At 46.6% G+C, this 22,346-nt stretch overlaps 1 protein-coding gene across 1 annotated transcript in view; it reads left to right on the top strand.

Moving 5' to 3' along the window:
- AP1B1 (adaptor related protein complex 1 subunit beta 1) overlaps positions 1–22,346 on the top strand; it is a 335,180-nt gene that overhangs the window by 126,453 nt on the left and 186,381 nt on the right. Inside the window, exon 13 of the mRNA XM_069214578.1 lies at positions 13,785–13,986. Within this exon, the coding sequence (XP_069070679.1) occupies positions 13,785–13,986 (202 nt within the window). The remainder of the gene's footprint in view (positions 1–13,784; positions 13,987–22,346) is intronic.

Here is a 22,346-nt window from a genome sequence, read left to right as displayed (position 1 = left end):
ACTGATTTGTTAGGCAGATCGGTTGCATCATCAGTGGCCTTAAGGCAACTTGCCTGGCTGAGGACATGTGTGTTTTCGGAGGATGTCCAGGCAAACCTCATGGACATGCCCTTTGATGGCACTCACTTGTTTGGCGAGAAGGCAGACTTGGAGCTGGAATGCTTTAAGGAATCTCTGGCTTCGGCCAAGTCCTTGGGCCTCTCAGTGACCCCTCCTCCACTGTTTGCCCTCCGCCCCTTTCATGGCTACGAAAGGGATGTGGTACGGCACCAGCCTTATCCCATCCACTGTCCCATGCAACCAACCCAGGCTATGCGAGGACATGGGCGCTGTTCCTTCAGACTTTAACGGTCTGCAGGCCAGAAGTCATCTGCCACCCAGTTCCCAGCAGCTGCGGCCTCAAAGCTCTCCTAATTTGGATATGTAGGACCATGCTGGTCCAGTGGAGGGAAAGTACACCGTTATCTCCTCCACTGGCAGTCCATAACATCGGACTCTTGGGTACTGCAGATAATCAGGAGGTCTAAGCCCTGCATTTCCAATCCTTTCCTCCCCCTATACCGCAGTCACTTGAACAGCTGACAGAGGATCATTTGTCATTGATCTGTGAGGAAGTTACTGCTCTTTGCCAAGAGAGCCATAGCAAGGGTCCCAGTGTCAGAAGTAGGCAATGGTTGTTATTCCCACTACTTTCTGATACCCAAAATGAGCAAGGATGTTCGCCCTATTCGAGATCTACAGACCATAAATCTCTTCCTCAAGAAATTCAAGTTGCTCACGTTGGCTCAGGTTTTGTCTGCCCTAGACCTAGAAGAGTGGTTGGTAGTGCTGGACTTACTGGATGTGTATTTTAATATTCTCATCCTGCCTGCCCACAGGTGTTTCCTATGGTTCAAGGTAGGCCACAAACCCTTTCAGTTCACTGTGCTGCCATTTGGCCTTACCAGCGCCCCATGGGTGTTCACCAAGGTGATGGCGGTGGTTGCAGCTCATCTGTGCCAGTAAGGGGTTTGTCTTCCCCTACCTCGCCGACTGGCTGTTGAAGGCAGGCTACCCCCAGAATGTTGTCTCCCACCTCCAGACTGCGGCAGACCTCCTGCATTCGCTGGGGTTCACTATAAACGTGCCAAAGTCACACCTGACTCCCTCTCAGACGTTCTTTCATAGGAGCTGTTCTGGACATAGTGCAGTTTCGGGCTTATCCTCCCGAGCAACGAGTCCAGGGTATTAAGGCTATGATACCGACGTTTTGGCCTCTATCCTTGGTTTGAGGAGACTGACTATGAGGCTGCTGGGACTCATGGCCTCCTGCATCCTGTTTGGTGACACATGCCTCCTGGATATGCAGGCTCTGAAGTGAGACCTGAAGTTTCCAGTTGGCGCAGCATCAGGGAAATCTCTCCAACATGGTCCAGATATTGGAGGGAACTGCGACAGACCTGCAGTGGTGGATTACGAACCGCGATTGGGTCAGAGGCAGACTACTCTCCCTTCCCCCAACCAGACCTTACAGTAGTGACAGATGCGTCTCTTCTGGGATTGGGGGGGGGGGGCATCTGGGAGAGGTGGAGATTAGAGGACTTTGGTCTCCAGCAGAATCTATGCTCCACTCCAACATATTGGAGCTCTGGGCAATCGGACTAGCATTGAAGGAGTTTCTTTCCCCTTTCAAAGGGAAGTTGGTGCAGGTGTTCACGGACACCACCACCGCCACCATGGGGTACTGCAACAAGCAGGGCAGGATGGGGTCGTGGTCCCTTTGTAAAGAGGCCCTGCGTCTCTCGACATGGCTGGAACAGCAGGGCATAACCCTGGTGGTTCAACATGTAGCAGGTTCTCTGAACGACAGGGCAGACAAACTCCGCTGTCGATGCCTAGCAGTTCGTGAGTGGCGTCTCCATTCTGAGGGAGTGCAAGGTCTAGCCTCTAGTAGGGAGAGCCTTGTTTAGATCTATTTGCCTCCAAAGAGAACCTGCAATATCAGCAGTATTGCACTTTGGAGTTTACAGGGTGGCAATTGCTCAGCAACGCTTTTTGTTGCAAGTGAAGCTCGGGGCTCCTGTATGCCTTTCCACACATACCATTCCTGTCTAGAGTTCTCAAGAAGATCAAGAATGACCGGGCCCAAGTAAACCTTGTGGCCGGACTGGGCATGGAGAGTCTGACATTCCAAGCTTCTGAAAATGAGCATTGATCCTCCGATCAGGCTACCCCTTCTGGAGGATCTTCTGTCGCAGCAGCAGCAGGGGAGGCTCCTCCACCCAAACCTGTCAACTCTGCACCTCCATGCATGGAGACTGTGCAGCAACAGTTGACGGCTTTGGACCTTCCTCCAGAAGTCTGTAACATTATCTTGGCAACCAGGTGTCCCTCCACAAAAATGGTATACACCTGCCTTTGGCAAAGATTTGTAAAATATTGTACAGAGAAGTCTATAGATTCTCTCTCTGCTACTCTGTCTGATATTCTTCTTTTCATTTTTTCTGTTGCCCTGCAGGCTTCCGCCATGGGTACTCAGAAAGGCTGTCTCTCTGCTTTGTCCGCAATTCTGCAGCTGCATGATCAACCCTCTCAGTTTAAGTCCCCTATTGAAAATAGATTTCTAAAAGGACTCAACATATGTTTCCCCCATGCCTTTTATCATGCCTCAGTGAGATCTTAACCTAGTTCTTATGTGTGCTTCCTTCGAGCCACTGCACAATTCTCTCCTCCGGCTGCTTATCAAGACAGCCTACTTAGTGACAATAACATCTGCCCAGAGGGTGAGTGAGATACGGACCTCATCATCTAACCCCCATATCGCATGATATTTCCAGGTAAGGTAGTGTTGCGCACCCGTGCCTCTTTCCTTCCTAAGTTGGTGACCCCTGGTCAAACTGTCACCCTACCCACCTTCTTTGTTCTCCACATCGCTATAAGGAAGAGGAGTAACTCCACCAACTGGACCCAAAAAAGAGCATTGTCGTTCTGCCTTGACTGCACAAAAGAGTTCCGGATGGACGACCAACTCTTTGTGGGGTATGTGGGAGCAAAAAAGGGTTGGGCAGTACAGAAGTGGAACATTTCACCCTGGGTCGTTCTCTGTATTAAGATCTGCTACTGGCCCATTCTACCTGGGGAAAACCTGTGACAACGGCGTTAGCTTGTGAAGTCCCAGTCCTGGACATCTGCCAGGTAGCAACGTGGGCATCCCTACACACGTTTGCCAGACATTACTGCCTGGACAGTCAGGTCCGCAGGGACAGGCGGTTCGCCTGTTCAGTCCTGCAGGACTTTCTGATCTAAAACATGTGTCCACAGCCCACCGTCAGGAGGATATGGCTTGTGTATCCAGTCAAAGGTAAGGAATTTGCAGCTAGAAGTCTCTATCAGATGAACAAGTTATTTTCCTTTGGTAACACATTGTCTGGTAGAGAATCTATCTAGCTGCAGATTCATTACACCCATCCATGCCTCCCTGCTCTGTGGACTAGGGTTATGGTGATCCCTTTTTCAGGGCCCTAGTTTGGACACACACATATGCACCAGTTCCCATTTATGGCTCTGCGCTTCTGGCATTAAGAGTTGTGATTAAAGTAACTGATTCCTGTGATCCTGGGTGACACTTACATAGGTGACCGCAACTTCACTTCCGGCGCCGAAGACTCAAGCAGAGCCGAATAGAGTCACCTGACGGCACGTGCAGGGGTATTGCTCGAGCAAAAGTTTCCGGATCCAGTCTGACACCTTTGAAAGTCTCAAAGGTAAGGAATCTGCAGCTAGATAGTCTCTACCAGATAATGCGTTACCGAAGGTAAGTAACTTGTTCACTAGCAGGGTTAATCCCTGTTCTTTCCCCTACGGGCCCCACAGACAGCTAGTCGGAAAAAATTGAGGCATTTAGTAAAAGGATTTTTTCCTCAGCTAGTATCACCCCGAGGTCAGTCAATGATAGCTGTTTGCTGGATAAATACTCCCACCCATTATGGAACATTGTCACAGTGGTCTTACCAGCAGTCCGATAGGAATTCTGTGCAGACCATTTAGGATGGCTGGGATGCGGCAATGTCTGTCACACTGTGAAGCCTGAACACGAACTACTGCCTAGGCAGAGCAGTCAAGGCTATTATTGTGTTCCAGTGCCACGCATGAATGAGATCCACAGGCTTTTCGGGTGAGGACAGGCATCATTGGTCTCGCCATTTTGTCACAAAGGCTGACTCTGCTCTTGAATGCTTCAAAGAAAGTAGACCTCCCTTGATCTCTCCACACCCACACTGCATTATTTCCAACAATTACACCTCCTAGGGTTTTTCCAATAAGCAGCATCAAGGCCCACCGCTTCAACAAAAGGCACCCCAGTCGTTTTTGGGGTCAGAGTAGAGGATCCAGCAGACAATGTTCAGGCTTACAGGGACAGCAAAACTCCCAGTCCCTCTAGTAGCAACCTGCAGGCTGCTTTATTCTGCCATTAACAGCGCACACAACCACCCTGTGGTAGGCAGAATCAGTCATTTTGTCTGTGGGTGGCAGGCCATAACATCTGACAGGTGGGTCCTGCAGATAATCCAATGGGGCTCTGTCCTGCTTTTCCTTTGTATCCCACCACTTCTTCCGCCTACATTATAACGGCTTTTGGAGGACCATTGGTCCATTATGCTCCAGGAAGTCAAAGCTATTTAGGAGAAAGGATCCATAGAAAAAGTGCCAGCATCTGAGATTGGAACTGGGTGTTACTCCTGTTATTTCCTGGTTCTGAAAAAGGGCAGAGGCATTTGTCATATTTTAGATCTCGGACCACTCAATTTCATCCTGTGGAAGGACAAGTTCAAGATGCTCACTCTGGCCCAGGTTCGATTTGACCTGGATGCAGCAGACTGAATAGTAGTGTTGGACCTACAGGATGTCCATATCCATGAACTGTCCTGTGGTTGAAGGTGGACCACAAGCATTTTCAGTTTGCTATCCTGCCTTTCAGCCTCACCCCTGCCCCTTTGGCTTTTCACGAAGAGGATGGTTGTGGTCTCAGCATTCTTTTGGAGGTCAGGCGTACCTGTCTGACCCCTACCTCGACTACTAGCTGTTGACTGTGGGCTTGCCACATTCAGTCCTGGTCCACCCCCAAACAACGCCATACCTCTCTACGTCTCTGGGGTTCACGATCAATATGCTGACGTACAGGGGCTAACATTCATCGGAGTCATCCAGGCTTTGGTGCATTTTTGGTGCCCATCTCCGAATCAACAAGTCCAGGAATATTCAGAATCTAATCCTGATGTTTCAGCTTGGTCCTTGGTCTCAGCGAGGGTGACTCTGAGGCTTTTTAGCTTCTTGGTCTCCTGTATCCTGCTTTTCCACCCTGCCAGATGGGACATGCAGGCTCTCCAGTGAGAGTTTAAATCTCAGTTGCCACAGTACAAAGGGAAACTGTCTGATTCTTTCCAGGTTTTGCAGGAGACTGCAAAAGATCTCCAGTGGTGGCTGCTCAACTATAATTGAACTAGTGGCAGATCCCTCTCCTGACCCTACTCAGAGATGACAATGAAAACAAATTCATTGCTGCTGGGTTGGGGGCATCATCTGGGAGAGGTGGAGATCAGAGTACTCTGAATTCTGGCAGAGACCCGACTCCACATCAACCTGTTAGAGTTGCATGTCATTTGCTTTGCTTTGAAAGCCTTCCTGCTGTCCATCAAGGGGAGGCTGGTCCTCATTGACAACACCACCGCCATGTGGTATTGCAACAAACAGGGTGAAGGTGGCTCCCTGAATCGTCAGGGCATTTTACTGATTGTGCACTACCTGGAGGGAATCTTTAAATGCCAGAGGGAATTAACTTTGCTGGCAACGCCTAGCTGATCACAAATGACAGTTACACCCAGACATGGTGCAAGGCAACTTTCCTACAGTAAGGGAAACCCTGGCTTGATCTGTTTTCCACAGCTGAGCATGTGCAAAGTCAGCACTTTAGTTAGTTTGAGTTTCCTAGGATGGGCTATCCTGGAGAATCTTTCCTTCTAGCGTGGAACACACAACAGCCTTCCCACTGCTCCTAGTTCTGAAGAAGATCAGGAAAAACCAGGCCCAAATCATCTTAGTGGCTCCAGATTGGACTAAGAAAGTGTGGTACCTGGAACTTTGGGGCATGAGCATTTGTCCTCCGATCAGGCTTCTGGTTCGGATGTTCTTCTGCAGTAGCAGAGCAGGGTTCTGCACCTGGCCCTGCACAATCTACACCTCTGTGCGTGGGGAGTGATAAGTGGCACTTTACTACTTTGAGTTTCCCACAGTAGTGAAAATCATCCATGCAATGGTCAGGCATCCTACAAAGTCTGTTTACGCTGGATGCAGGGTCAAATTTGTGTCCTGGCATTGCACCCACAATCAAACACACTATAGGCCAAACTTTCAGATATCTTGTTTTATGCATTGTCTTAGGCCCAGCATACATATGCACTGAGCATGGTTAAATGTTATCTGTCAGCATTTCTGCCTTTTTACATTTACCAGACCAACTATCCTTGTTCAAATCATCTGTTGTGATACAATTTCTCAGAGGTTTGAGCCACCTTTTCTCCTACACTTTTGTGATGCGAAAGTGGACCTTAATTTGGCCCTCACCTTCCTTATGTGTACTCCTTTTAAGCTGTTGTACAGCTGTTCTCTGTTTCCTGACCCAGATCACAACTTTTTTCATTGCAATAACCACAGCTCATTGCACGAATGAGGTTCAGGCTTTATCAGTCCAGGTGCCTTTCACCAAATTCTTTCCAGACAAGCTGGTGCTGAGGACTAGAGCAACGTTTCTATCAAAGGTTGCGACACCCTTTCACATCAAACAGTCCAACACTTTTCTGACAATATTTGCCCCATCTCACCTTTCAAAAGCAGAGGAAAGACTCCATGAACACTAAATGAGCCCTGAGCTTATACACTGATCATACCAGCAGTTGGAAGATAAGCTCTTTTTCAAAGCAAAGAAAGGCAGGGTGAAAATGATTTTGTCTAGGTGAATAGTCATCCATATTAAGATCTGCTATGCAGTGGTGAATAAGCAACCACCAGAAAGATTGAGAGCCTTTTTCAGTAGGGCCAAGGCTGCTATCACTGCATTGGCACACGGAGAGCCTGTGCTGAACCTTTGTCCAGCTTCAATGTTGACATCAGTGCACACGTTCACAGAACACTACTGCCCTTGACAGCCATGCCTGATGGGAAGGGCATTTTGGCCGTTAGGTCCTTAGGGACATTTTACTCTTAATCCTTCCAGAGACCCACCACCAGGGAGCTGCTGCTTCTCTACAGTTCAGTCTGTGGTTAGAAGTACCCTAACTTGCCTTCCGTAATGCTCTGTTTGATGACGTGTGGCTGTAGATAAACATGCTCTGCATGCTCCTTCCATCTTGGGTTGGGTTTGGAGTGTTGCAAGCTGTTTTTCTTCAAAGCAGCATTTTGGACTCATGGGATCGAGTGACTTTTCCTTCTCTGTAATACTGCGCATGGACATTTACTCCTTTGTTGGATTGTTTTCTCTCCGCCGTTGGGTTTAGATGTGTCTCTTCGCTCTGTTTTTCCCCTCCCTCTCGGTTTCGAAACCTTCTTTTTCCGTCTTTACTCCATCGATGGTATTGCTCTCAATCTTGTTTTCTCACATTCTCACGCTTGTCTTACTTCGTCGATCCGGGAACAGACCGAACGTCCTTTGGGCCTACCTCAATGCTTGGCACAGACCCATAGGCTGGGCTGATGAAACGGATCCCGTTTCGCTTTTGTCCTCGGTGGCACTCTAAATTCCCGCACACGACACACAGCTGGTGTGCAACCTGCACCTCTCTGCCGACAATCAAGAAGCACCTGCAACGCCTGCAGATCCTTCCACTCGAAAAAGACCCTTCAAGACCAAACCACTCGTCGACTGGAGATGTCGCACAAGACTCCCGAACACACGCCTCACATCTCTGGGGAGGAGCCAGAACAGAAGGAGGCCTTTTCCATCCAGGACTGTGAAATCCAGTTGGATAATGAAAGCCACAAGATGACATTGGTACAGCCTGTGAATACCAGTGCCCCTCTGGGCCCCTCTTAGCCTATCAAAAGGCTCTTTACCTAGGTCGACCGGACCGCCACTGCCCCCAGACCATGGCTGGCTCCGAAAAACAGGCTTTGATACCCCTCTCTTCAGCTCGGCACTAAAAATTGCCAAAGCCAGGACATTGTCTTCGGCATGGACCTCTACATCTTCGATCTGAGACCTTGTGGTAATTTCCATTCGACCCCCAGCACGACCACTTTGGCACCAAGCTGACCAAGCTCCACATCCACTTTGGTACAGTTGAAAGGGCACCAACCGTGAAGTTCGGTCCCGAAAACAAGGGAATCCATTTCTTCTGAGCCAAAAGACTCTAGCCAATCTTCAGCCACAGAATCTCCTGTTGAACCTATTTTGGAGAACATGGATGCTCTTCAGCACTGACTCCACATCTAGGAGAGTACAGGGCGTATCATTGCCTCCCTCCCTTTACATTCAAGCGGAAACTATCTTTTAAGGAGGCTCTGGACTCATGATCATCTTCAAAGAAGACCAAGGACAAGGCCACCACTATTCACAAGCCTTTTCCTCTTCCTCCTCCACCACCTCCATCACCTACCGCTCCTCCACCCTCCTCCCCTCCTTATCCACCTGCCCCACCTACTGCAGGAGATTGAACACCACAGGGTTCCCCCCATTGTTTACTGGGGAGGTTTTAGGTGGGATACAGCAGGAGACAGATCCATGGGCTACATATGAGCCTGATCCCATGATCGCCACAGATCCAGACTTATACCTCGCATGACCCTCACCGCCAGAGGATGCTACATCCTACCAGCAAGTGATTGCTTGGGCAGCCGCCTTTCCCAATGTAGAGCTTCACAGGGACCCCATTGAACAGGACTTTCTTTTTGATACCCTATTGTCCACACATAGGGATATCCAGTTCCTCCCCATGCTCCCAGGCATGCTGTCATGCAGACGACATTTTTAAGGAAGCGGTCCGCTCTAGGTATATCACCCTTAGAGTTAACAAAAAATACAAAGCTGCTACCACCATACAAAAGATCACAGGTCCCCTCCGAGTCTATTGTGGCTACTACCACACGAAAACGGGCCAATAGTCAGGCCATAGGGGACTCTCTTCCCCCAGATAAGGAGAGCAAAATGATTGATGCCGCAGGTAAAGCGGATGGCTGCCCAAGCAGCTAATCACCGGTGGATCGCAAACTGACAATCCTTACTTGGTAGATATGATCAGGCTCACTGGGATGAGATGGAGGAACTCCTTCAATATCTTGAATGAGCACTGCAAAAGGGGACAACAAATTGTCACAGAAGGGCAGACCATCAGTAATAACTCCATAAGATGTGCCATGGATGCCGCGGGCATTGCTGCACGTGGTATCAATACTAGCATCCTAGTAAGGAGACATGCTTGGCTTAGATGCTTAGGATTTAGACCTGAGGTGCAACAAGCGGTACTAAACATGCCCTTCGAAAAGGAGCATCTTTTCGATCCTGAAGTGGACTCCACCCTTAACTAAAAAAAGACACCAATACAGCAAAGGTAAGGTTGCTTTACACTCCCCCTCCCAAAGAGTTGCTTTTCGTCACCCCACATTCAGAGGTGGTTACAAACCAATGACCTCATAGATCTCCACATCTCAGGTCAGACAGCCTTCCAGTTCCTTCTCACAAGGCTTCTATAGAGGTAACAACACAAGAGGTAAGAGTGCCACCACCCGTACCTCTACATCAACATCTAAACAGTGAATCCCTATTTCTTCCCACCACACACTCCACACTTGTCGGGGGACGCCGTCAAAATTTTCATACACAATGTGTGACATCACTTCAGTGGGCCCTCTCCCCCTTATCCAGCATGGTTACTGTCTGGAGCTCATTACCACTCCTACAAACATTCCCCCTCGCTCTCACAGGCCTTCTCAAGAACACTTTCTCAAACAAGAGGTATAATACCTTCTTCTCAAAGGAACACTTGCACCAGTTCTGCTACAATACCAAGGAACCAGAGTATACTTTCTATACTTCCTCATTCCCCCAAAAGATGGTACTCTCAGGCCCAATCTGGACCTAAGGCCTTTAAACCACTACATTCTTTTAGAACAATTTCACATGGTCATTCTTCAAGACGTTATCCCCCTTTTTTAACAGGGCAACTTCAAGACTGCCCTAGATCTCAAGGACACCTACTTACATATCCCCATCCACCCTGCACACCGCAAATAAATCAGATTTATGATTGCAGTAGAACACTACCAATTAGAAGTTCTTCCTTTTGGAGTCACCACAGCTCCCAGGGTATTCACAAAGTGCTTACCAGTAGTAGCATCACATCTCAGGAGACAAAACATACACCTATTACCGTACCTAGGTGACTGGCTCGTCAAAGCCAGCACATAGTCACAATGCCTACACCACACTCAGATGACAGTGGACCTCCTTCACAAGTCCGGTTTCACACTCAACTTTCTCAAATCCCACCTTTAACCTCTCCAGCTACAGCCCTATCTAGGAGCTATACTCAGTGCACAATTGGGGATTGCATACTCCAATCCGGCTCGTGTTCACAACTTTCAGTCTCTCCTCCCTCAGTTTTAAGAGAACTCATCATACACAGTCAGGACGTGATGTGCCTGTTAGGGTTGATGGCCTCCTGCATTGCCATCGTTCCCCATTCCAGACTCCACAGGCATCTCCTACAGCAGTGTTTGTCTCATCAGTGGGCCCAATCACAGGGTCACTGGGGACATCTAGTGCTGGACTGCCATACTCACCACTCTCTGCAGTATTAGAACACAACCAACCTATTGAAAGGCTGGTCTTTTCTAGACCCTCTTTCTGACAACAGACACCGCGCACACAGGCCGGGGCGCTCACCTTCAAGACCTCACATTACAGGGGCGTTGGGATCCTCTTCATCATCAATCCCTACACATAAACTTCTAGATCTTCAGACAGTATTTCTAGCCCTGAAAGCATCTGTCACAAAATTGCCCTAGTCCGCACAGACAATATGAAGTCGATGTACTACCTTCAGAAACAACGGGGGGGGACACGGTCGCTCTAATTGTCACAACTCTCAGAAAATATGGAAATGGGCTCTCCACTGTCACATTCACCTAGTGGCAGAGTATCTCCCAGGAACGGACAATGACTTTGCAGACCTCCTCAGCAGAATGCAGCAACAAGTCCATGAATAGGAACTCCACCCGCAAGTCCTTCAAAAATACTTCCGGAAGCAGGGCACACCTCAGATAGATCTTTTTGCCACAGCAGAAAATGCAAAATGCCAAAACTTCGCCTCCACGTACCCACATTCTCTATCCAAGGGCTACGCTCTATGGATGAACAGGTCAGGGATATTTGCCTATGCTTTTCCACCTCTCCCTCTCATTCCAGTTCTAGTTCGACGGATCAGACAAACATCTCTCAGCATGATCCTGTAGCTCACTTGGGCAGGCCAGCCCTGGTTCACCACAGTACTGGACCTCTCAGTAGTCCCCCACGAAAATCTTCCCAACAGTCCAGACCTTCTCATTTGAAACCAAGGTCAGGTCAGGCACCCAGACCCCAAATCTCTCAACCTTGCGATATGGCTCCTGAGGTCATAGAGTTTGGTTATTTAGACTTGCCTGCAGAATGCATGGACATCCTCAGAGAAGCTCATAAACCCACTACCAGAGCATGTTATGCTGCAAAGTGGAAATGCTTTTTTTGCTACTGTCAACCCGAACACATTAATCCCATTAGAGGTACTGTCCAAGACCTTGTCTGCTACTTGCTTTAATAACAAAAATCTAATTTAGCTTACACCTCCATTGGCTTAGATCCTGCAGCCATAGTTGCATACTAACAAAACAGACAAAATACATCTCTCATTAGGATTCATCAATCAAAGCATTCATGGAAGGCCTTAAATGGGCCATTCCACCATGAGTGCCCTCTGCACCATCATGGAACCTCAATATTGTCCTTACCAGGTTCATGGGTCCTCCTTTTGAAGTGCTTCACTCATGTCCTCTTAAGTACCTCTCATGGAAAGTGGCTTTTTAGTTGCTATCACATCTCTCAGATGTGATAGTGAGTTCCAAGCTTTAACATTGAAAGGGCTATTCTTTCAAATTAATAAGGACAAGGTGGTTCTTCGTACTAATCTGAAGTTTCTCCCTAAAGTGGTGTCTCAATTCCATATTAATCAATTCATTTAGTTACCAGCCTTCATTCCGCAACCTGACTCAGTTGCTGAAAGAGACCTTCACACTTTAGACAAGCATTAATGTTCTACATGAACAGAACTAAAGACTTTGGGAAGACTAAACAGCTCTTTGTAGCCTTTTCACTACTTCATAAAGTGAAAACAATATCCATGAATGGCATAGCTAGGTGGATAGTAAAATGTATTCAAACTTGTTATGCTAAAGCAAAAAGACAACTTCCTGTTACTCCCAGAGCACACTCTACCAGAAAGAAGGGAGCCACTATGGCTTTCTTTGAAAATATACCCATAGCTGACATTGGTAAGGCAGCTACATGGTCTACACCACATACATTTACAAAACAGTATTGTATAGATGTACTTGCATGCCAGCAAGCTAATGTAGCCCAAGCAGTACTAAGAACACTTTTCCAGTCAGCTGCAACTCCCAAAGGCTAGCCACCTCTTTCATGGAGGGACTGTTTTACTGTCTTTGTAGAGCATGTGTATCTACAGCCACACATGCCATTGAATGGAATATGTTACTTACCCATTAAACATCGGTGTGTATGTGGTGCTGTAGATTCACACGCGCCCTCCTTCCTCTCTGGGACGCTTGTGGCAGTTTCAATTACCTTATACTTATATATAGTTGTACATATATAGTTGCATTTGCATGGACATCTTTCTCCATACTTCCTCTACACTCTTTTTCTCACCCGCCTGTGGGAAAACAATCTGACAAAGTAGTCAATGCCCATGCTCAGTACCACCGAAAAGGAGGAGTCACTTGATCCCGTGACTCGAAAATGTGTCTGCGAAGAAAAACAACTTGCAACACTCCGAACCCAACACTAGATGGCAAGGGCATGTGAATCTACAGCACTGCATTCCACGGCTAGAAATCAACTGGATAAGTAACATTTTCCTTCTCCTCACACCGTCCTGCCTGCATGTGTTCTGGAAAGGACTCTTTTCCATTTAAAAAGGTCCCAAATTGGAGATCTGCACACTGGCACATACAACTGTTCTTTTGGGATCTGTGTCTGTGGGCACCGACAGTTTCTAGAAATAAGCATACCAGGGTGGAACCTATATGCAGCTCTAGCTGTCCCTTCCGTGGTGGAGCGTAGTCGATGGGAAGCTGCATGACACCACCTACTGTCTACACGATCTGAACTCTTCTCACCAACCTTCCCATCCGCTTCCTTGGGATTGAGGGTCCAGGTAGGCTGATTATACAGGTCTGTATTAGCTTCCAAACCCTCATTCCCTTCCTCTTCTTCAGAACTAAATATCATTGTCATGCAGATAGCAGTCTGAATGAGCTGCTCACTGCCATTTTCTTCCTCCAGAATGAAGCGGATGCTGATTCAAAATAAGTCCATTATTTGTTCACATTTGCTGTCCTCCATTTTCACCCTCAAGAACCAAGGTCCATCTTTGGGGATGATAGCACAGGCACTCTGTTTTCTGCTGGCCTTCCTTCTTTTTTTCTGCACTTCTTTAGGAATAAAGCCGTCAACTTTCTCTTTCATCTCATATTCTTCCTAGAAATGAAAGTGCGGAGAGTCCAGAGGCGGCTCCATCTGGAACCCAAACCACAGAACAACCTGCAGTTATCCCATCCCAGGGCGACCTATTGGGTGACCTCCTGAATCTTGACCTAGGACCACCTGTGGTAGTCCCGCCTGTGGCATCGTCCTCTTTGCAGCTTGGAGCTGTGGACCTCCTTGGAGGCGGCCTTGATAGTCTGGTATGTATAAAACAGATTAAATATTTCTTGAGCATGTGTGATTTAGATGCATGTCCCTCTTTCTCTGTGCACAACTGTTTACTTGTTCAGGTGTCTGTAATTCTTTCCCTGAATCTGTACATGGTCTTACGTGTTTATAAATGTCAGTGTGCTAATTGGTTTTATCACATTTTACCTGAGCCTGGATTTTTGTGCTAATCCTAGATCTCTCAATGTCAGTCTCCCCATCACTATTTGTTCCAGCCCTTTTCTGGTTATTCAATTATGTATTGGAAGCATGCATAGTAATGGCTCTCTCGCAGTCTTCCTATTTTGGACAAAAGCTGTCTGCCCTCCTGATTTGGCTTTATTTATTCAAAAAACAAATTTGGGGAGAGAGAAGAGCAAGTTTGTCCGTCTTCCCTACATTCATAACTTCCAAACATGTAGGACGAACATCATCTCTTAATCAAAGGAGGAACCCCAGAGTTGCTGTAAAAGAACCCTCACTCATCAACCTGGTTGTGGTGACCTTGAATAAGATTTAAAACGTGGGGGATATTTCGTAGGGACTTCTATGGCCATTTACATCCCTTTTTGTGAGGTAAACATGTTTCAGCCATCTTCCCTGTGCCCATCGTGGTCAACGTGGTTTTCGTCAGGACCATATTATGTAATGTGCATGCACCCTAAGGCGCACGCCATAAGTGTATTTTTCACCTATTTCCTTGTGTCAAAGGAGCGCCTATTGAGTCTATACCTGCTGGAGAGAAAAAGATTTGAACACACAGTAATAGAGACCGTGTTAATCATGTTGGTACCTTCTTATGGAATATTAGTGTAATACCCAAGGGGGACAATAACAGTTCTATGCATGCTGGAACTTCCAGCAAGTCTTTTTTTAGTAAGCCACCTCATTCTTTTTCCATTCAAGACTACATTAAATACCGCATTCTCCAGGGTGATGGCGATGGTATATAATTGTTGTATTATACTTGTTTCTGAATCAAGGATTTTGGTATTGCTTAACTTAAAATGAGCATAGAGGATTTCTGAGTTGAGCCTGAAAAATTTTGTGACCCACCTCCTGTGCCATCTTTTCTGTAATCATGGTGGCTCCGAGGGGGGTGAACCCTATTATCAAACACAAGCAATATAAAAATAAGTAGATAATGTCAACAGAGCAGGGTTGAGCGTAAAGAACACCATTTACTTCTCATTGGTAAGGTCAGAAATCACATCCCTTTCTGTTCCCACTTACTTCATCAAGGTGTCTCACCCTCTCGTAAACCTATGGTGTCTCCTTGGACCCAAATCTGAATGCGATTATGTGGAGTGCCGTATTAAGTACACCCTTTCCCTCTTATGGTGGCCAATCAGTGGACAGCTGGACTACGCTCTTATTAGCTTACTTCACTGAGGCCGCCTTATCTTCCTTATTACCCATTTGTCCCTCAGGATACTCAGAGCCAAGTGCTTTTGGCTGGTCCGGGGCCCTGCTATGAGCGATACTTATTGGTTATCATGTCTGTACCCGAAAGTCAAAATATTGAACATGATAAAGCATGTCACCAATCTGGTTGGTGAGTGAGGGTTCTCTTACAGCAACCCTCGGGTTCCTCCTTTGATTAAGAGACTCTAGATATTTCTAGTGTTAAGTTGGTAATGATGTTCGTCCTACATGTTTGGAATTTATTTATTTATGATCACCTCCCATTTTCTTGCATGCCGTTATATGATGCAGCAAGAGAAGCATACAGATCAGAGGTTTATTCTCCGTAACTGACACTCGCAACATTTCTGCATCCTGTTTGGGACGGCACTGGATGGGTTCTTTAAGAAATCTTTAAACTTTGTGGCTCTTTGTGACAAGTTGTTGATAACTGAAAATATATTATGCTACCTTGGAAGAGTGCACATGCCCGTGAACACTACAGAAAAAGCTTGGAACACTCTTGGTTGATCATGGTCCATGAGCCAAATCTACAGGAAGGTCCATTGTCTTTGTGTTCTGTTTCGTGCCATCTCTTCTTCACATGCAGGGTATGCACTTATGTCTTCATCTTCAAGACAGGTCAATGAAAGTACAATCTCTAGGGGGTCGAACAAAAACCTCCAGTTAGTTTGCTGTTGTCTCCACTAGTTTTTCTGAAAATTAGCCATGCAAGCAAGCTGGTTTAGAACATCTTGGCTTAACTATCACTTTTGGCTTCGCACCCTCCCCAAAAGCAGAGTAGCTGTATTTGAATAAGGAGGTTTTGGACATGTTTGTTCTTCGCTGAGCAGTACCTGTGGATTATCTATTGACTCCATTAAAAACCACACATGGTTGTTATAGGGAGTTTGCTCTGTGTGTGTCTCTATTTGATGCATTCCTGATCAAGTGGAATTTTCACTGTCATAATGCATAACTGCTAGTTTTTATTTTTTTTTAATTCCATTTAGCACGTCCTTGCCTTTGTAAGGAGGTGAAAGCACAATATACGACAAGGAGGTGAAAAAGAGAATGGACAGTGCATGGACTGAAACTTCAGTTAAGCGCACAATCAAAAACCTCTTGGTTATCAAATAATTCTTTTTGCCAATTCTCTGCCTATTTAATTAGTAGGGAAAAAGAAAATAGGTAGGGGCGTTCATATGTGTCAAGCTAGTGTCAGATTTAAAATAGCGTACTGCTACTCTCCTGTTAACTTTAGGCTTGTCTCGAGAGCTGAAAAGATACAATTACTTTTTATTTTGAGTTTCTTGATGACATTTGATCGAGGATCCTTTGCAATTAGAAAGTAAATTAAATACATTTCAAGGTGGGCACTAAATCAGGAAGAAAAGGAGAGTCTAACAAGATTTTGAGGTAAATCTTGGTTTGGCAGATTGGTAAACGGGGGTACTATAAACCATATTTCCAAGAAGGGGAAATACCAAGGCGTCTGTAGGAGCTAGTAACTGGACAGAATGGGCAAAAACCGGGATAGCCGACAGAGGAAAAAAACAGTGCACGATAATGTCTGAGCTAATCACCCATAGGGTCTCAAGGCGCTGTATGTGGTGTGCTGCTCATTCGAAGAGCCAGGTCTTGAGGTCCTTCCTGAACTGCTTCAGAGATGCAGTCTGCCTGAGCTTGAGAGGTAGAGTGTTCCATGTCCGGGCTGCTAAGTAGAAGACGGATCTTCCTTCTGCTGTACTTTCCTGGATTTTGGGGACAACTGCAAGGGCGAGCTGGGAGGAACGAAGGGGGTTGGGTATGTAGAAGGCAAGGTGGTGGTTGAGGTATGCTGGTCCCTTGTTGTGCAGTGCCTTGTAGGTGTGGACCAGGGGTTTGTATGTGATACCCTTGTTGACTGGGAGTCAGTGTAGGTCTCTGAGGTGGGAGGAGATGCGGCTGTGTTGTGGGATGTCCAGGATGAGTCTGGCTGCTTCATTCTGGATTCTTTGTGGTCTTCATTGAAGTTTCTTTGGTGATGCTAGAATAGAGTGCGTTACCGTAGTCCAGTTTGCTAGTAATGAGTGCGTGGGTAACTGTCTTCCTCGTTTCAGGGGTAATCCACTTGAAAATCTTCTGCTGGAGTCGGAGGGTGTGAAAGCATGTTGAAGAGATGGCGTTGACTTGGTGGGTGATCGATGGAGAGTAGTTCAGGATGATGCCCAGGTTGTGCACATGGTCTGTGGGGTAATTACCGGGGGCGTTACCCAGAGCGGTGGGCCACCAGGAGTCGTTCCAGGCAGAAGGGGTGGAGCCAATCGCGAGGATCTCTGTCTTGTCCCAGTTGAGCTTGAGGCTGCTGGCCTCCATCCAGGCGGCGACTGATCTCATCCCATTGTGGAAATTCCTTTTGACTTGAGCACAGTCATCAGACAGGGAGAGGATCAGTTGGGTGTCATCGGCGTAGGAGATTATGTTTAGCCCTGTTGTGTGGTGATCTTGGCAAGCGGGGCCATGTCGATGTAGAAAAGCGTTGGGCTGAGTGAAGATCCATGGGGCACTCCGCAGCACGTATCTTTAGGTTCTGACGTGAATAGCGGTAGTGTGACACTCTGTGTCCTTCCAATGAGGAAGAACCTGATCAGATCCAGGGCTTTGTCTCGGATGCCGGCGTTGTGCAGTCTGTCGCAGAGGGTGGAGTGCGTGATGGTGTCAAATGCGGCTGAGAGGTTGAGGAGGATGAGTGCGGCCGTGCCTCCATGGTCCAGTATGATGCGTATGTTGTCGGTGGCTGCTAAGAGTGTGGTTTCAGTGCTGTGGTTGCTTCTGAATCCGTACAGGGATGAGTTTAGGATACAGTGTGTCTCGAGGAATTTGGTGATTTGCTGGTTGACGGCCTTCTCCGTTAATTTGGCTGGGAAAGGGAGCAGAGAGATGGGTCTGTAGTTCTTCAGCTCCCTAGGCTCGGCGGTGGGATTCTTGAGAATCTGCTCAGAAGGTGAAAAAATATGTGTAATTGAATGAAGGGAGCATCTCTGGCAGCAGAAATCTAACTAATTTTACTGGAACGCTTCTCAAACCAGGTCATTGTGTTCTGTGGAACTATGGGTGACAGGATTTGGAGCAGAATGAGGTGGCTGAGCGTGCCTACAATGACCCACATTGCTGTTCTTCCAAGCTTTCTTCCAACCATTGACAAGCAATTTTTAACCATCTTCTTAACTTCTTTATCGGCATTTCCAGAGCGCTTTTATCCAGAATGACTTAAAAAAACATTAATGCAATGGCACAATAAAATTTCTGTAATAGTTACGAGGTAAAAACAAACACAAAGAGACAATAAATAAAAGATAAACATGATTACTATAACCATGATGTTGTATAAATAAATTTCTGAAATGACTCAAAACCAAAGTTCAGTGTCTCAGAAACGTTTGTCAAAGTGTTGTCAGATATAACACCCAGTGAAGTCACCAAGAGGCATGTAAATTGCTCTCACAAGCATGTTGGATCCAGCTTCTCATTTTTAGTGTTTCTTGCGAATTCCAGGGCCCTGGATTAAGACAGAGGATAAGACATGCTAGGCGGGGGTTGCAAACAGGGGAACACCCTGCGCTTTCCTCATCCCTCCATGTGGCTAATCTGCACCATTTTCTCACCTTTTGAGCAGTGTCTTTGCCCAGTCTGTCTCAACTACATAACTGAGGTTGCTGCAAGGTAACGGAGCAGGGCTAGTTGACTGCCTTCAGTGAAAATGGTTTCAAGTGCCTTCAGGTGCTTTGCAAACATAATACAAAAACAAAACAGTTGATAAATATTGCCCTGAAGTGAAACATCTGGCTGAAACTTGGCAAGCGGCATAAGCAGGCATGCCACAAGACCAAGAGTTATTTGAAGCAGATAGTGGTATAACAGGGTAGGACAACGGGGTTGCTGCTATAAAGAGAGTTTTATTTCATGTACCAGGTGCTTCCTGAGGTCTGCACCCACCCAAAATGTAGGTCACCATATCTCCCTAGAGGCAGGACACCACAAATCCGCAAATAGGCTGTATTAGGATCAACAGATTTTTTTTAAATACATTTCTGTTGTCATTTTCACATTTGGATACATTCTCAATCTGTTGTTGACTGTCTTACATTTTTTGTATCATGCATTGAACATATAGCAGTGTTTTGGTATAATAATCAACTATGACCTTGCCCCCATTAATCTTCTCCCACCAGGGATTCTGTCCTCCTATATATAGCAACTTAATGGGTGTCAGACGAATTAGTGCTAGTTAGCGTGGGCTCAGTATAGTTTCCCAGAGCGGAGTTGATAGTGTAGGGTTCTGACTGTCCACTGCACTTTTGTTCTGTAAAGTTTGTGTGTATCTTGCCCAATGGCTCCTATGGGGGAAGTGCCTGCGGTGGGAGGAGACCTTTACTCTTTTGCCTTTACTTTTCTTAAACTTAAACTAGGAACTGAACTACACATCTCTGGGAGTAGTATACTCAGCATTTTAATATGGCCAGGAGGAGGGCACTTATTTTTTGTTTGTGCCTGTGGAACTTGTTATTGTGACTGTGAGGGTTTATAGACTGGGCGTTGATGTGGACCCTCTCCTGTCCCTTCTCAGTGCACTGTCCTGAAGCACAGGCGAAGGGGTATGGTCATGTGCAAGGCTTCCGTCAATTGTTCCCAGTCTCTGCCCCTAGTTCATTCTGTCAGGTTGCAAAATTAAATCTCTTCCAGAGTGTACCCACCGCCCGCACCCTCATGGTCCGTTGTGGTTGGTTCACTATTACCAGTAGCTTAATTGGGGTGTCCCAGTGATTCAAGCCATAGCTCTGCCAACAGTTGTTTCTGGAGGCCTTCCGCGTCCTCCCTTTCGAGGGCTCTTTCCCAGCCCTAGTCCAGGCGTAATCGTCACTCACTGAGCCCTCGGCTGCCAGCACAGACTGGGAATTCCTACCCATTTCAATCTTGCGTTTGGCCAGAGTAAGGGCCAAATCTATGAACCTTGTGCCCACCTTGCACTTCACAGGTCTGGGAAAGCACCTCAACAGGCACGCCTCCAACGTTTGTGGTGGTGCCCTTCCAGTCGTCTCCTCAAGACATTTCGAGAATATGTCCCAGAAGCGTTGGATTGGGGGGCTATTCCAAACCATGTGTTTGAAGTCAGCGTCTGGTGTTTGGCATTTCGGTCAACATTTAGCATCAACTCCATAGATCACCTGGAGTCTATGTGGGGTGAGGTACGTCATATGTAGGTAATGGAACTGTATATATTTTAAACTTGTGTTACGGGACACCTGGGGATATGCAAGCATGTTTTCCCAATCTGCCTCTACTATTTCGTGTCCCAATAATCTCTCCCACCACTCTTTAAGTGCGTCCAAGGATAATTGTCCCATTTCAGTCAGATCTTTATATATCCAGGTCACCTGTCGTCTCACTGTGCCAAATGTAAACAGTGAATGCAATAATAAGTGCTGCAGGAGATCCTCCCTCCCCACAGGTCCCTAAAAGTTCGCACCAGTGCCTTGTGTAGCAGAAATTGGCCTCTGAGTAACTGAAATCTGTCAATGAGGTCCCTAACTCGAAGTAGTCTCCTGCTGCCTTTACTCCCACCATCGTCCAGACCCTTAGTGGAGTCTCAGTGAAGCAGCTACCATGAGGCAAGCCCACCAGCAGTAATGATGGTGTATATAACGAAGCCCTCTGTGTTCTCACCACAATTTGGCGCCACGCATATAGAGCCACCTGTAGTAGTACACTCATTTGGTGGAGTGGAGTGTCGGGGGATAATAATGCAGCAAGGAAAACACTCTGATGTGACGTCAATCCCAAACGATCCAGGACACGCCCGCTGGTATCACCCAGCCAGCTGGCCTCCCACTGCAATTGGGCAGAAATGCAAAAAAATTCAAAATAGGGCCCCCCAAGGCCGCCCCTTGTCACTGAGACATTCTGTGCCTGTCCCCATTCCAAATTAGATCCCCGAGCAGAACATCAACCTGTTTGAACCACGTTGTGGGGAGTTACACTGGGGTATTAGCAAAATAATATAACCGCTGGGGCAACATCACCATCTTTGTAAGTGCCACACGGGCCATGAAAGGGAAGCGCAGGAGTCTCCAAAAGGCAACACTAGCACATAGGGAGTGTAATACTCTAAGTTCCCCTCCGTAATATCCGCAAGTTGGTGATAGATTTGAATTCCCAGATATTTAAAGTATACTGGTACCCACTGAAGTCCCTCAGGGAGATCTGGTGGTCACGTGGTATCTTTCTTGCATGAGAACATGTACGTTTCAGATTTGTTGACCCGTAGGCCAGAAATGTCTCAGAATTCATCAAGACGTCAAACCACTGTCAATGCCCCTGTCATGCCGCATGGTAAGTATATAAGGATATCATCTGTGTAAAGGGAAATGTACTCTGGGCCATCCACTGTGATACCCTCCCCCTTCCCTGGTTGTCTAAGCAGATCTGCCAGGGGCTCTATGGCTAGGGCAATCAGGAGGAGCAACAACAGGCAGCCTTGTCTCGTGCATCCATAGATATTGTACTCATTGTGCTGCTTTACTCTTCAGAATATCAAAACTATGCACTTCAGGATATTTTAAGGCACAATGTAAAGCAATCACTCTCAAACACCTTCGTAAGTAGAATAATCAAGTTTATTTAAGGGGCAAGTTCTCAGCTAGCAAAACTAAACCACACTAATATATATATATATACATCAGGAGAATAACGTGAGAATAATGATAAAGATATAAGCACTCTGTGAATAATTGCAAGAGTAAGTGCATATAATACAAGCACACACAATATACCTCAATGCTCAATAGCATGAAAATGACTGCAAGAATAAGTGCATATTACGCGCGCACACACAATATACTTCAATGCTCAATAGCATGAAAATGACTGCAAGAATAAGTACACATTACGCGCGCACACACAATACACT

This window comes from Pleurodeles waltl, chromosome 11, assembly GCF_031143425.1.
Source record: "Pleurodeles waltl isolate 20211129_DDA chromosome 11, aPleWal1.hap1.20221129, whole genome shotgun sequence".
NCBI lineage: Eukaryota > Metazoa > Chordata > Amphibia > Caudata > Salamandridae > Pleurodeles > Pleurodeles waltl.
This window is presented reverse-complemented; position numbering and strand designations above follow the sequence as displayed.